General features: G+C 40.4%; 1 protein-coding gene across 1 annotated transcript in view; it reads left to right on the top strand.

The window, feature by feature from the left end:
* LOC116293207 (WD repeat and FYVE domain-containing protein 3) overlaps positions 1-15,719 on the top strand; it is a 38,292-nt gene that overhangs the window by 2,952 nt on the left and 19,621 nt on the right. The window contains exons 2-24 of the mRNA XM_089029094.1: positions 134-484; positions 1,121-1,176; positions 1,407-1,651; positions 2,048-2,199; positions 2,845-3,123; positions 3,618-3,824; positions 4,141-4,241; positions 4,468-4,929; positions 5,280-5,494; positions 6,293-7,599; positions 8,000-8,268; positions 8,429-8,638; positions 9,263-9,505; positions 9,978-10,118; positions 10,518-10,820; positions 11,368-11,520; positions 12,107-12,180; positions 12,394-12,555; positions 12,712-12,924; positions 13,370-13,587; positions 14,090-14,257; positions 14,722-14,897; positions 15,422-15,607. Of these exons, the coding sequence (XP_088885220.1) occupies positions 134-484; positions 1,121-1,176; positions 1,407-1,651; positions 2,048-2,199; positions 2,845-3,123; positions 3,618-3,824; positions 4,141-4,241; positions 4,468-4,929; positions 5,280-5,494; positions 6,293-7,599; positions 8,000-8,268; positions 8,429-8,638; positions 9,263-9,505; positions 9,978-10,118; positions 10,518-10,820; positions 11,368-11,520; positions 12,107-12,180; positions 12,394-12,555; positions 12,712-12,924; positions 13,370-13,587; positions 14,090-14,257; positions 14,722-14,897; positions 15,422-15,607 (5,891 nt within the window). The remainder of the gene's footprint in view (positions 1-133; positions 485-1,120; positions 1,177-1,406; positions 1,652-2,047; positions 2,200-2,844; positions 3,124-3,617; positions 3,825-4,140; positions 4,242-4,467; positions 4,930-5,279; positions 5,495-6,292; positions 7,600-7,999; positions 8,269-8,428; positions 8,639-9,262; positions 9,506-9,977; positions 10,119-10,517; positions 10,821-11,367; positions 11,521-12,106; positions 12,181-12,393; positions 12,556-12,711; positions 12,925-13,369; positions 13,588-14,089; positions 14,258-14,721; positions 14,898-15,421; positions 15,608-15,719) is intronic.

Raw genomic sequence — 15,719 nt, 5'->3', positions numbered from 1 at the left:
TATATTAAAATAATTAATAATCAAGTTACATAACCTATGAGATATTCAATTTAATGGGATCATTTTTCTTTTTGATACTGTATACGATAGCAATAATTAACTCATTCTTTTTTAATATGTTTTCTTTGTTCAGGCAAATCCTGTGTTTCCAACTGTCTAGAAAACATGAAGAGAATCCAGCGAGTGAATCCTTTAGAACTCGTTGAAATGATGGTCACATTTGTGTGTTGTCTGAAAGACTCCAGTGAAATATCACACCTCCTCCTTGCTGATTTCAGAAGCTGTGGAGGTTATTTATTCTTATATGAACTCTTATTAATATTAGCGGAAATTGAGAGTGAAGATGCTCGGGAAGCAAGCCGTAATGTTGCCTTACTTGTGTCTTCATTAGTCATGGTGGGTCATATAAATATTCAGCCTCTGATCAGTATTGGAACACCATTTCAGGATCCTTCTTTTGTGATTCCAGAGCCTTCAGGTGGAGGTAGGGTTAAATCTCAATTAAAACGCAATTTTTGAATTTTATTGCTTGTGCAATCAGCTGGTAAAAGTTTTTGAATCTCATTATCTGCTCCAAATGGAGGTCAAACAGTGACATGCACCATGTGCTGTCAGCCAGAAAAAAATTATATATTGACATAATTCCCTCCCTCCCACAAGACAGGGAATGACATCAAGTGAAACCCAGCAATTATCAGCCCAAATTAACCAAGCCAAGGATAATCCAAGCCTTGGAGTAAACTACAATACAATATTGTAGGCAAATAGATTACACTTATTGAAAGAGGTTAAACCTTGACTGAACTGTGCACGTGTCAGTTGAGTTTGACTTGTTGTTCAATTAAATCATTTTATCATTATTATTATCATTGTTATTATTATTATTATTTTAATTCATATAGTCTTTAATCAATAATTAATAATAACAATAATCTCTAATCAATAATTAATAATTTTTAAATATTTATACATTTTTTCAAGATTGTAAAAAACGAATAGAATTATTATTATTATTATTTTATTATTATTATTTGTTTTTTCTATTCTTTTCATCATTATATTCATGGCTCAAGATTTATCCTTAGTTAATAATTAGCTTATTATTTTAATTGGTTTGCAGGAGTAAGTGTAAAAAATGTTGAAGCATTCCATGTTCTGCAAAAAGTTTTTTTGAAGGTAAGATTTACATTAGATAGAACATTATATCTATCATTCTTGCTGCTAAAGGACAAAGATCAACATAGGAGTTGAAAGTTGTGTGCATAAAATATTAAGATTTCTAGGAAAAAAGAAAGGATTAAAAGACTCAAAACAAAACACTGTTCTACAAACCGGTGTCACTCTGTGTAATAACTCGTAGTATAGTGAAATATATATTTTTAAAATCTTTGTTTTTCTTTTTGAAGACATCAGACAAGCTTCTTTGTTTGAATATTTTGGACTGTATCAGCAACATCTACAGGTCAGATAATGCCAACTACTTCATTCTTGAGCCACAGCACACAATATCATTATTCATAGACAGCATTCCAGATAAGGAAACCCAGGTGCAAGAGAAAGTCTTCAAGCTGTTGGATTTTGTCATCTGTAATTTGAACTGGGTACCCTGTCCTGAACTTATGTCTGTCAGTATTTTATTCAAAAACAGAGGGTGAGTTAATGCAAATAAATGTTCTTTCTGTCTTTTTATCATTCCTCTCTCTCTTTCTCTCTTCCTCTTTTCCTTCCTTCCTCATTTTCTCTCTATCTTCGTGTTTCTCTCCTGTCCCTTCTTCCCTTCCAATTCCATCATTCTTTCATTTTGTTTTCCCCTCTCATCCTTTCTTCCTAATTTCCAATCCCTTTCTCCTTTTACATCCCTCCCTCTCTTTCTCTCTCTTCCTTCCTTCCCTCCTTCCCTTCCTTCCTTCCCTTCCTTCCTTCTTTCCTTTTTCCTGTCTTCCCATCTTTCTTTCATGCCCCCTGCCTTCATTCCTTTCTCTAAAATTGTAACTTAATCCCTCTTTCCATTTTATTTATTTTTCATTTAAACTTTTTCTGCTTTTAGCCCCTGTGATTGCCACCAAGTAGCTCTGTCTTTTCTCATTCGCATCCTGAGTTTCAACCCCAAGTACAAAGATATCTTCCGTGAGGTTGGTATTCTGGAGGTGCTTACCAACTGCCTGAAAGATTATGCTGCTGTCTTGAAAGAAAATGATGGTAAGTCAAAACATTAACAATAAAGTATCTGGTACGGAATTTCTATCCACATACATTTCTAGAGCCTTCGAGATATTTTACTGTTCTTACTTATGTAAAACGTTCTGTAAAATTGATCAGCATGCTACTGTATGTGTGGGGCATACTGTAGCCTCTCGGCAATATGCGTGAGATCTAATTCCTTCACACTTCAGCCTTAAACTAAAATAATAATAATAAAGGTTTAAAATATTAATTGAAAATTTCATTAAAAATATGTGGGAATAGTAAAAGGCTGGAGTCGACTAAAGATCATCAGCCTCTGCCTCTCTCAGTCTCTGCCTCTCTCAGTCTCTGCCTCTCTCAGTCCCTGCCTCTCTCAGTCCCTGCCTCTCTCAGTCCCTGCCTCTCTCAGTCCCTGCCTCTCTCAGTCCCTGCCTCTCTCAGTCCCTGCCTCTCTCATTCTCTGCCTCTCTCGGTCCCTGCCTCTCTCGGTCCCTGCCTCTCTCGGTCTCCGCCTCTCTCGGTCTCTGCCTCTCTTGGTCTCTGCCTCTCTCAGTCTCTGCCTCTCTCAGTCCCTGCCTCTCTCAGTCTCTGCTTCTCTCAGTCTCTGCCTCTCTCATTCAAGATGTGTTCAATATTGATCCAAATCCATTTTTTTTGTAGAGACATTTAAACAGCCATCAACACCCAATGAGGATCTAAATAAAACAGAAGAAGACCAAGAAGAAGTGTTTGTTACAGAATCCACCCCGAATGATTACCCCTTCCTACTGATGGGATGTCTACGGCTCTTGCTGGAATCCAATGCAGAGAATGCCAAGGTCTTCAGGGAATGTGGAGGGGCACGCTGTGCTCATAATATGATTCCTTATTCTAAGTCACGAACAGATGCACTGAGGATCATCCATGAACTTATACTGAATGGAGGAAGTGATGATTTGGGTAGGTACTCTTAAGACCGGTTTAGACGGTAAGATTTTCACCTACAACTATCATATACAACGTGCTCGCGCCATCCTACAACTCGAGACTGTAGCATGTAAATCAAGCCTACAACTTGCCTATGACAGACGCGAGCGTGTTGTATACGATAGTTGTAGGCGAAAATCGTACTGTCTAAACCAGCCTTTATTTGCACCCACCCATTCCCTGACAAAAATTATGACTCCCTTCTCTGGTTGAGAGGAGATTTTCTATGACCATAAAAAGAAAAAAAGGGAAAAAAAAGAAAGAAATGAAGGAAGGAACAAGGGAAGAAAGGACTGAGGGAAGAAGCAAGCAGGAAAGGAAGGAAGTAAGGGAGAAGGAAAGAGCCAGAGATACAGTGTAAATGGACAGAAAGACAAACAGAGACCACGTAAATCCAGGTGCACTATGCATGTACATCTGATATTATTATAAATTAACCTTCCATTAATCTTCTCTATTTTTGCCAGGCACGCTGTTGGGTTTAATGCATTCCACTCCTCATTCAGAAGTGCAGCTCAAAATAGAAGTCCTAAATGCATTGCTCAAAGTGTTTGAGCTTGACCCAAGAACAAGAGCAGTGTTTCGAGAAGTGGGTGGATTTGTTTATGTCATGTCAGTACCACTCAACATGGAGGGTAGCCTGAAAACACCTGCAGCAACCCCCTGGGATAAAGGTAAAAATGAGAAAAACATATAACATAAAATTCTGTCTTGTTTAGAGACATTTTACAGTACATAATATGGGCCTGAAAGAAGAAGGGGGCTGCCAATCCCATTTCATGCCCAATTTTTTTTATTATAAATTTCGCCTCTCATTGTCCAGGGCAAAAATCGCCCATTTTACCCCTTCAGGACCCTCATAAAAGATCGCTACTTCCTAGTTGGAGCTGTGAAAGTTTTGTGCACTTGAGCAGCAGTTGTTGGTGATTCTCACTGTACAAGCTTTGCTATCACAAAGTAAAAAAATAATAAAAATCATTATGTTTGTAGTTGACCAAGAAGAAGTACTGACTCTCCTGAGAACAGTGTTCCATGTTTTGACAGCAGCCATGCAGGATGAACCTGCCAACAAGAACTTCTTCATGGATGAGGTAACACAGATGCCAAATCTGTATTGAATATTACTCTTCCTGTTAATACTCCTTTAATGCAAAAGTTAGTAAACATTCATTATTAAAGCTGGACCAACCACTGTCAAAGTTACACACAGTGCTCTCCTCTATACCTATACATTAAAAATCTGAAATCTGATTACAATGTACCTTTTATCCAGTTTATTTACTTTAAAAAAGCTTATGTTTTTGTCTCTTTCTTCAGGTTCGATTTCGGGGTCTAGCAGATACCATTCGGCTTCTTGGTTGCTTCTCATTCTCAGACTTAGAAATGCGTCCTTACACAGGCGAAGTCAAACCATATCTCCGAGGGTTCAAGAAAATGTTATCCATGAGCTCCAACCACCTCCCCCTCTCACCAACCCCAAGTACAGACTCTACACGGTCATCTATCAACCAAGATGGACCCTCTGAACCAGATCTGAGCCCCACATCACTACTATATGCAGCCAACGAGATGTTTAAGAACCTCTTTGAGATGGCAACGGACTCGTTTGGTTTAATGGCTGGAAACTATGGACCTACTGATATGATGAATGGTCAGTCTGTCTCTCATTATGGGTCTCCTGTGTTATCTGTGTATCATCCTGGGGCTATAACTGCTGTAGTTGATCTACTCCCCGCTGTCTGCGAATTACAAGACAACCAAATCGTATCTAACAATGAGGTATAACTAAGAAATGTCCAGTTTTGAAACTAAAGCTGCCGATACAGGCTGCAATTTTTTCTTTCCTTGACAGCGCACTTTTAAATTTTGTGTTGCACTGCCATCATGAGAGGAAATTTCAGTGTGTGTCCTGTCTTTAATACGGCCAATTTTAGAAGTGTAAAAAAAGACAAGAAATGTAACAATGACAATAAAGTCTTTACTGTCCAATGAGCTAACCATCCTCGAGAAACGAGCGACAGAATTTAACTCTGGGTTTCCGAGGATGTGAGCTAACCCGTTGGGATCAAAAATAAGATTGGAGCAGGGAGTGTGTTTATATTTTTCATTGTTTTTTCGTATTTTGCTAGGATTGCCTTGAGTTACAGATGTACTGGCTGAGTAAACTGCAACAACTTCTACGTTCAGAACACAATCAACAAGTAATGTGCGATGTAGGATTACCCCAGCAGTTACTGCAGAGGTGCGAAGCAGCCTTTGTGGATGAAGATCACCCTTTCAATGCTCCATTACAGCGAATGTTTGAAAGATTAGCATCTCAGGGATTGTCAGCTACAGTATTAAGGTACAAAACGCAACGCAATACCTTAATTCATAATGTAACAACTGTATAATCTTTATCATAAGTTACGCAAGGGTTTTTCACTTGGAAGCTTTGCTGGTTGGAGCGGTATGTTTTGTCTGAACAGCCTTCCATTGCATTGTCATCCACGTAATCATCGTCATCATCGTCATCATCGTCACCAATAATACCACTGGTCGTCAGTATTATTATCATGACCGTCACCACCATTAACACCATTAATTATCATCATCCGCATCGCTACCATTGCCAATTGCATTGCCATCATCATCACCATCATCAAGTCATAAGCTGCCATCAGTATCAAGTCATAGCTGGCTATCTGCCATCTTTTCTGTTATTATCATTTAGGGAAGGACCATTAGATAATTGATGGGGGGGGGGGGGGTGGGGGTGCAGGAATTTTGGTTGCATGATGTTTATTTTTTTGGCTCAACCATTGCACGTTATTTTTTGCGTACGGTTAGATATTTTCCTTCTAGCAGAAGAGGTTGCAATATATTCCTTTGAGGTTTTAACTGCTTGCTCGATATTTTTTTGGAATTACGCAACCCCCATCAACTATCTAATGGTCCGTCCTTTGACAACTGTCTTTGACAGCATCGTCCTCATTATCAACAAATCATTATCCAAGCATTCTTAAGTATCTTCGGGTTGGTTCATTCCTTCCTCAATGTTTATCATTTTCATAGCAGTCACTAAATTGGATGTTAGTTCTTGTTGCCAATATTTAGTTAAGCTGTAGATCAAAAAGTAGTTGTTGATATGTCCTTTGAACAGGGACTTTCTTCGTCTTGGAGACCCACTCCTTTGCAAACCACTAAAGCCACCAGAAGAGGAACCAAGCCTGACACAGGAATCCAAGCCAGATGGTTCAGAACTTGTGCAAGAAAACGCAGTTGTTGAAAATAAGGCTACACAAGAAAATGAAAGTACGGTCTTGGAACAAATGGACCAAGCAACTCCAAATGGAATCAGAAAACTGTCTGATGTCATAACTAGAAAAATATCTGACTCTTCTAGTAGGGGGCGGGTTGATTCAAGATCCGAGAGGGGTACCCTGGATAATCGCTGCAGCAATTTATCTTTTCATGACGTCATGATGAGTATGATCCAGCCCAGCCCCGACTCAAGCTTCGGCGAAGAATCGGATTCCGACGACGAAGATCGTGGCTTTGAGATGCTGGGCGATTCTGTTGAAGAAACAACGGACGACAAATCTAAAGACGACTCCAAAGATTCTATTACCGAAGCGTCACCTGGAATAGACGGACAGACAGACAGCAATACATCTCCAGAGGAGGAAGTTCAACCAAAACGACCACCAAGACCTAAACGAGATCAGCTTCACCACAGACACAATCTATTTGATGAGAATACAATGTATGGACAGACAATGCCCGTTACCCCTGGACACAGCGGGGCTACTACGGTAGTCGATGGGGTCGATATAGATACAGTAGGTGAGAATCAACAACAAGTATCTAGTATTGATCAGGGAGATGATTTGGTGATTGTCGATGTGACGGGGGATAGTGGGCAGACCAGTACACCTCTTATCGACGTACCCCAACACGAGGAAAATCTGCACTCTGACAATGCTTGGAATCCAGAGTTATCCGAAAGCATTGATGACTCGCAGACGTTAGGTAAAGAATTGCTTCCCGGGTCCAAGAATTCATCTCGAAGAACCTCTCAGAGCAGCATAAACTCGTTTGATAGCAACACAGACGTGAAAACTGAGTCACAGCACAAAGCAGCCGAGATGAGCGTGGAGGACATCACTCAACAGCTCAGCCTTCACTGCGCGCAGGAACCTGACCTCCAGCCCATACCCGACGAGACGTCAAGGGAACGCAGCACTAGTGAGTGCCACGATACTGAGCTTGAGGTGGAGGAAGAACCAGTCTTTCCAGAAAATAAGCCTGTACCATTAACACGTGTCAAGTGTCTTGTTTCCATGACAACACCACGTGATGCACGTGCCCATGGTGTGTCTTACTGTCCATCGTTTGTGGAGTTTGATATGGGTGTGGATGGGTTTGGCTGTTTGTTTATGCCTGCTGTGGCACCACAGGCATTCCCAGGTAATATTCCTGATTTTTTTACTGTTTTCCTGAAATAATGACAGAAAGCTGTCATTATTGAGTAATAGTCCGAAGCACTGTTTTGGTATTCCTAACCACCCTTTGTTTGAATTTCATCCGCATCAATGTGTCTTCTCAAGTGTTGTTGGTTAACCGGAGCCAAAATATAGCTATCAAGGGATTGGCACTTGGTCTGAAATGGAAGGACAGCCGCTGCTAGATCATTTCAAATTGCACCTTGAAAAGACGCAAAGTTACTGCAACGTTATCATACTGTAGCTGAAATTATTGTGTTTTACTGTAACGTCTCTTAATTGTACGGAAACATCAAAAATCCACTTACAATAAGTGTTATTACAGTTCGCACCTGACCAGTCATTTAAAATTAAATCTCTCCCAGGTTTTTCTACTGTTAATTCTGTGGTCGGTAACACCGTAGTTGCAGTAGGCGCAGTACCAGGCATTGGTACGGGAGAGCGTCTATTCCCTCCTCAAGCAGGACTCACCTTTACAACCTGGATATGCGTGGATCGGTTCAGTAATGCTGCAGAAGATCCCCACCCTGTTCGTCTGTTAACCATTGCCAGGCAGTTCCGCAGCTCTGATGGAAAGGTTCAGAACTCTCCGTGTTTGACGCTCAGTATTTCTGCCTTGGATAAGACACTCGTGGTAAGACGTGGAAGCATTTTTGAATGATTTTTGTCAGACTAATACAACATCTGATTTTAAACTCATTTGATTTGTTGTGATTTGTTGATAGTTGACTTTCACTGCGCATTGATAACACGTCCACTTTTAAGTTTCTCAGTGTCGTATTCTTTTATTCCAGGTACGCACAGAAGAGAGCGCCATCGATGACGATGAAGGAACTAGTGACCAGCCACGACGAGAAAAAGACAAGACCGAGGCCAGGTTCCTAAGTGATTTGCTGTTAGAGGAAGGGCGTTGGCATCACGTGGTGGTGGTCCTTAATAAAGCTTTGATTCGGAACAGCACTTCTACCTTGTTTGTTGATGGACAACATGTGGCCACATCTAGAGTAAGTGAAAATAACAACGAAAAGTAAAGGTACGGTCACACGGTGCGATGTTGCATGTGACGTTGAATGCGATGTCTCATGCAACATCGCACCGTATGACACCCAAAAAAACGCAGCCTTTTCCTCATCGTGTGTCCGCACCTTAAGAGCATTTGTTTGTACGTTTGCGCATTCAAGGACCTCATTTCAGGCGGCAGCCATCTTGGCTTGAAAAAGCCTGCGTAGCCTCACATTCAAGTGCTTCAGAATGAGGTTACGCTTAATAACGCAGGTTTGAAACAAAAGTTTTCATTTTTATAGGAATAAACATGACAGCATACGATCAAGGTCTAATGGTTTACCTTCCATTTTACATGATCTTGCTGAATACTAGGAGTTTTCGAACTTGCATAGAAATGGCAGAGGGCACTTGTCCGGGATTCAAATCTACATCTTCCACTTTCGTGTTTTTATTTCACTCAACCTGTATGTTGTCATTCCTGTGAAACCTCTCCGGCTCACAGCGCGAAATTAGTACTCGGTTACGGTGCTATCGCTATCACAGCACTGCACAAGAACATGTCTGTTCTGCGAGGGTTGTCGTAACACTCATATAAAATGCATCATGTTATTATAACTTTTCAGTTAAAGTACATGCAAGCTGGAATAGTGAACCCTGACCCAACAACAGCAGCAGCAACACCATACATAGTAGCCTACATAGGGACGCCCTCGACACACCGAAGATGCTCCAGATTGCTATGGAAACTGGGCCCTACACATCTCCTAGAGGAACCATTATCGTCTGGTACTGCTATGAAGATGTTCATGCTGGGACCAAACTATGTCGGGAGTTTTCAGTCACCTTGTCTCGAGGGCGAATCAGCGGTAAGAAATTTATACCAACTACTGTCATCAAAGGTTATGAAAATCTTCATCTATTTGCATTGTAGAAAACATCAGTGTTGCAGATAAGCCTTAGATGCTTGTTTCCAGTTTTTGGACATGCTGTAGCGAATTATCCTCTGTGCCTTATAGACTAGTAGACTGTGAAAATGTCACTGAATTGATTATTCTTCGGAAAATGTTGACATAGATGTGGCATACCACAAGGATGGCAAGGATGCTAGCTTTTAATTTTTCAAATGTGCATAGTTCGTTACCTCAAGCGTTTTATGAGACTATCAATTAGCGTCAATCGATTTTTCAACCGTTTTTCAACCAAAAGTTTGATAATTAATTTTGATGTACTGTATGAATGTGCGCAGTACTTTTTACGATGTCATGATTAATCTTTTACGTGTATAATTCAACATTGTTTTGTAGTTTTTATAAAGCTTCAATTCCTTTAACTTTTCAGTACGCCATGGAAAACGTTGAGCCTTTAGTATCAGAAGATAAAGTGATGTTTGGTGTACATGCGCATGCCAAGTCTCAGCTTTCAATGTCAAAGATCAGGAGACATTTTAGAAAAGTCGACACACGTGCAATAGCAAGAGAGGTGGGTATACGGACTGCAATTAGCAGGGACGGATACAGTATTTTTTAAGGGGGCTTCCCAAATGAAGAAATGTATATGGAAATATATTTTGTATCGCCTTAAAAAAGTTTAGGAGTAATTACGGAGTTGGGGGTGTTCGGTGCATCGAATGAGACCCCCTGGATCCGCCCCTGATTTGGTTTTTTCACTGTAACTTTGAATGGCTTGTGAATACATATTTAAAACTGGAGTTCCTGTTCGCTCTTTGTGATCTTGTTAATCTTAACTGATAAAGTTATACATTCATAGCAGCGTTTTTTTTAACGGGAGCTTCTTGCTTTATAAGCACTAATAGTGGCAGGCCGCATTGTAACATACTGATGTTTTTGTTCTGTTTCTTATTGATCTTGGTTGGTTTAGCTTGGTCTATCCACTCATGACAACACAACGCCCGTACGACTCATCCACAACACCGCAGCCCACCTACAGGGCCCTTCACGTACCATAGGAGCAGTAATGATAGGGTGCTCTGGTCTAAGGACCTTCTGTCCTAACCCTGTCACCAAGCTGATCGAGTGCATAGGTGGCGTATCTTGTCTATTGGGCATTGTTGCCATGGCAACCGATGTGGAGGCCCTGTATGCGTCAGTGAAGGCACTGAGTTGTGTGTTGAGAAGTAATCCCTCTGCTAGACGAGATATGGAAAGAACAAGGAGTTATCAGGTAAGTTATGTGATCTTGAAAGATAAAGTTATCAATACCCTGAAACGACCTCTGGGCTGATCTAAGTCAAGGCACGGCTAACTCACAGATGGAACCCTGAAACAGCCACTGGGCTGATCAAAGTCAGGGCATGGCTAACTCACAGATGGAACCCTGAAACAGCCACTGGGCTGATCAAAGTCAGGGCACTGCTAAATCACAGATCGAACCCTGAAACAACCTCTTGGCTGATCAAAATCAAGTCACAGCTAACTCACAGATCGAATTGGAACTTACCGTGTTTGGTTTTGTGGAGGGAGGATAAACCAAAAGTCAAGTAAAACGCACATATGATAAACACATATGATGCCGAGTCCAGAAATGAAACCCTCGTGATAAGAGACAGTTCCTACCAACTCTGCTCACATATGATGCCGAGTCCAGGAATGAAACCCGAGACTCCGAAGGCTAGAGATGCGTGTACTACTGCTATGCCACACCGACGACTCTCCATGAAAATTTATAATGAACATCACTCTCTAAGATGGTTGCTTTTATCATTGCATAGATCCTCGCTCTCTTACTGCGCAAGAAGAAACACCTTCTCAATACTCATATTCTACACCTGACGTTCGCTTTGGTTGGTACAGTGGACAGTGACAGAGAATCGTCTATCATACCTAACATAGTAGCATTCAGAGAACTACTCTGTGATCTTGAGGTATGGATAATTATAAAAGATATCCCTCGCAAAAGTTCCCAACCTGGGGCAGCCAAAATATGAATGATTTGCAAGCATTTCCATAAGAATCAAATGGCAAAGACGTGGCGGCCATGTTGGTGGTATTGACAAAGAATATTAATGAAAAATCTTTCGTTCAATGCCACCAATATGGCCGCAATGGAATAGCGTGCAAACGAAGAATAGGAGGTTTTGCCTCTTAAGATTTGCAAATTTTTCTAAAGTATTTTTTTTTTGCATTTTTTTTTTTTTTTGAATGCAAAGGTAGGGGTTTATTGTAAGGGCTGGTCAGGTTTTTCAGTCAAAAATTATTATTCTTAACGTTTTAGGTATTTGAACTGATTTTGTGCACGTGAAAAAACTCCCGGTACGGACGTGCCTTGCCGTCATAGTGACGGTGTCGTGGCCGGAGTATTTTGGTTGGATGAACTGTGATTTCAAGTGATGTGTTTGGTTCAGCGGCTGGTGCCAATTCCGTAACTTGACCGTGACCGTGCCGAGCGCCGTGCGCCGTGCCGTATCACACAAGTGTTACTCATGATAACTATACATGCCTATTTTACAGGTTTGGCATGACGCACCAGGTGACTTGGAGAGGTCTCTCTACTCACACTTCTTAGAACTTCTAGGACCTGGAAAGTAAGAACTTCATAAACAATTATTTATAATTATTAGTAGTAATTATTTTTGGCTCAGCATTCAATACTTTGTTCGATAATTAAAATACTACCTGACTAAAGCTGCGAATTCAGTTTAGTATTTTTAAATATTAACCGTTAAAACGACCCAGATGTATATTAACTTTCCATTGAGACGTGCCATGCTAAATTATCAATCATCTATTTTATTTAGTGAATCCCAGGCAAACGCGGAACTCATGCAACGGCTAGGGCTGGTTCCTAAGCTCTTGTTCGTACTCCAGGACGAGAATGTTACTGACTCCACAGCGAACACGATTGCTAGTGTATTGTCAGTATTGCTAAGTAATGTCAACGAAGAAAGAAATTTACTAAGGTAAAGAATTGCATATATACCAGAAAAAATCAGGACTTGCTCACGGTTCAGAATGCTGATAGCCTTTAAACCAGCCTTTCTACGTGTTTTTGTTTTTTGTTTGTTCAAATAGTTATATTTTTTCCACTATTGGTCATTTTTGATTGTCATATGCAGGTTTGGTCAGTTTCTAGTGTCAACAGTCTCCAGTCACTACATCGATGAGAATGAAGTGAACCTTGACGGTGATAACGTCACTGAAAGCAGCGGCAATGAAGAGGTTGAAAACAATAAAGAAGGTCTCACACCCAAGCGAATAAGACTAAGAAATGTCCTATTGGAGGTGGTGCTGTGTCTAATATATGGCGAGGGTGGATCACTGGACCATAGGTGAGATGGATATTACACTCAAATAGAAAATATGATGATGCAATAGTTCTAATATTGAGGTTCTCCTTCCATTTCTGGGTTAATTTTGAAACTATTACTTGTTAGGTTCACGTGATCTCTTAACAGCCGAACGAATTAGCCAATCAGCGAACATTTTGTTCATAGCTCAGTAGCTCCTTGTTCCAGGCTTTGAGCTGGATAAGGAACAGCCTTTAATCGAAAATTAAGTAGATAAAAATCAACCATGGAAAGATTCGCCAATTTTTGCCATTATTGGTGGAAAATATTTCGTTTGAATAGGAGATAATAGAAAATACTTAGCATTTTTGCTGTGACAAACAATGCATTGTGCGCCTGGATTCCAAATTAACTGAAATTCAAAGATTTGTATAAGGTGATTCAAGCCCCGCAATGGAGAATCTTAACGTTACTCACTCCTTCTTAGGTTCTCAGATGCACTCCAACAAACGCTGGGTTTTGATTGGCTGCTTCTCTTCCTTCACCCTCACATCCACAAGACAACTGTAGTGCGTGCTACACGCATCCTGGTCACCATTCTGGGCAGCCAGACAGCTCTGGAGAGGTTCAAAGAAGGAGTCAATAATGGTGGATGGTTGGCAGGAACTGAGATGATATTGAACAAGAACACTTATGTCGTTGCAGGTATGAGAGCTTTTTAGAAAGGTTTTCTTGTGAGTGGGAAACGATACAACAAATTCGTAGCTCTACTTTAATCGTATCGTATCGTGCCATAACCGTAACTACGTGTTGTGGTTTGATGAACTATTGAAAGACAATGAAAAGCCATTTCAGTGCTACAGCACATCGTAAAGTGTAAGTGCTGTAAGTCAGTATTGTATTGTTCCCGCTCATAAGAAAATGATCCGTAGTAAAATTTAAAAATGTTGTCTTCGTTGTCTTGTATGTAACTGAAATCTTTGAAGTTGAGACCAAAGGACGGTTAGATAGTAACTTATAGTATTGAAAAGTGATGCTGTCACAATGTAAATGCAAGCACATCCAGTACATTGGACTTCAAAATTCGCATTTTCTTTGCCGTCGTTTAACATCTCTTAAACCTTTCATGAAATAGAGGTAAAATATCATTCCTTAACACTATTGATAGCCAGTTTATGTGGATTCTCACATTTTTGATTTTCCACAGGGTTCAACGTTGGGGCCGTTTCCGAGGGCACAGAGAAGTACGAAGTATGCAAAGACGTATGCAACGTCCCTGGATTTGCAATGTTATCAAGTCTTCTTCCCAGACATGTTGATATTCCTGAGATATACCACCTAATCATTGCCCTACTCCTTGGTCACCCTGTTTCTGGTTTGTACAAAAAAATTGCCATAGACTCTTTAAATTTTAGCCGTAGTGTTTTCCATTGCCATGTCTTTCCCACGAGATTTATTCTTTGTTTCTAGTATTGTAATTACTTTTTTGGCTTGTAAAAGACATCAACATTCAACCAAACGTTTTTGGTTTCATTAAACCATCTTTCATTCATTACAAAGGCTTTGTAGTCAATTATCCTTAGGGAATAGAAATAATGGGAAAGATTTCAATTGTTCAGTAAATGTTTTCCAGTAGTGTTTGAGAAAATACATGTTATAAAGATGCAGCTCAAATAAAGGAACTTCTTAGAGTCTTCTTCATTAGGGACCATTGACAGATTGACAGATATCTAAAGGGGGATCACTCATAAGTTGAGAAAGTACCAACTACTAGTAAGGGAGGATAAATACTTACCAGGTGATAAAATCAATACTGACTGGTCCTTTTGTTGCCAACAGATGTATATGCAGGAGCACTGTTTGACTGGCATAACCTGTATTCAGTATTTTGGTCATCAACGAGTACTGGCGTAAAGACTTCGCCACCTAGCCCACGTGACCCTGCTGCCTACATTATATACTGCGCCGAAGCTGCGACTGTACTATTGTCAATGGCCAGAAGCATGGTCAATGAGGTAAGGCTAAATCTTGTTCCTCGTTTTAAGAGATAAAGAACAAACTTGCACTAGTACTGTATTAAAGTGTGGGATGAACTCATTCCAGTTGGCTCAAAAAGAAATTTTCTGCGTCTCTATTTTTCTTCCCAATTCTGTGCAGTCCTCACCAATTCCTTTTGATATTTGTTATGATCTTTTAATATTACGATGTCTTCAAAACTAAAGCCGAATTTAAACTTCACTGACTAATTCGAGCAAAATCTGTAATCTTTAATATTTATCAAGTGCGCTATCTATATAATCTACGAGCTCCTCCCCATCCATTCCCCTTAAAGTCTTCGTTTACATCTGGACCTTGTTAATATGGTTACCTAGGGGACCATAGGAAGTGCCCGTATTAACAGGTTTGATTAATGCTAAATATGTATTACCGGGACAAAAACAAGTGTTTATAATAGTGGGCTGTCAGTAAACATGGGTTTAATTGTACCCTCTGAGTGTAGTGCAGTAATCTTACATGGTGGTGCTATTATAATTTCCAGGCATGGGAAAATACTGAAGAAGGTTCCTGGCTTCGTGAGTATCCAGTTACGCTGATCCAGTTCTTGGTGTTTCTGTATCGTAATGTAACACAATTCACTCAAGTCTGCACTGGACAAGAATTCATCGAAAACCTGGTCGCTGTGTTGTTTCCGAAGCGCAGAAGACTTGCCGCCAAGTCACAAGAGGTTTGTATTGTTATGAAGTGATAAAAGAAGGAACAGAAAGAAGGAGATTGGGGGAAGGGAGGGAGGAAGTGCTCAGCCTTGGATCCTGTGCTGTAAAGCCTTCCTTGTCAAA

Source organism: Actinia tenebrosa, unplaced genomic scaffold, assembly GCF_029948245.1.
Source record: "Actinia tenebrosa isolate PJP-AT-01 unplaced genomic scaffold, QUT_ActTen_1.0 PGA_scaffold13__45_contigs__length_12533684, whole genome shotgun sequence".
In the NCBI taxonomy this organism is placed as follows: domain Eukaryota; kingdom Metazoa; phylum Cnidaria; class Anthozoa; order Actiniaria; family Actiniidae; genus Actinia; species Actinia tenebrosa.
Note: the sequence above shows the minus strand (reverse complement) of the source record. Positions and strands in the feature narration are given on the sequence as shown.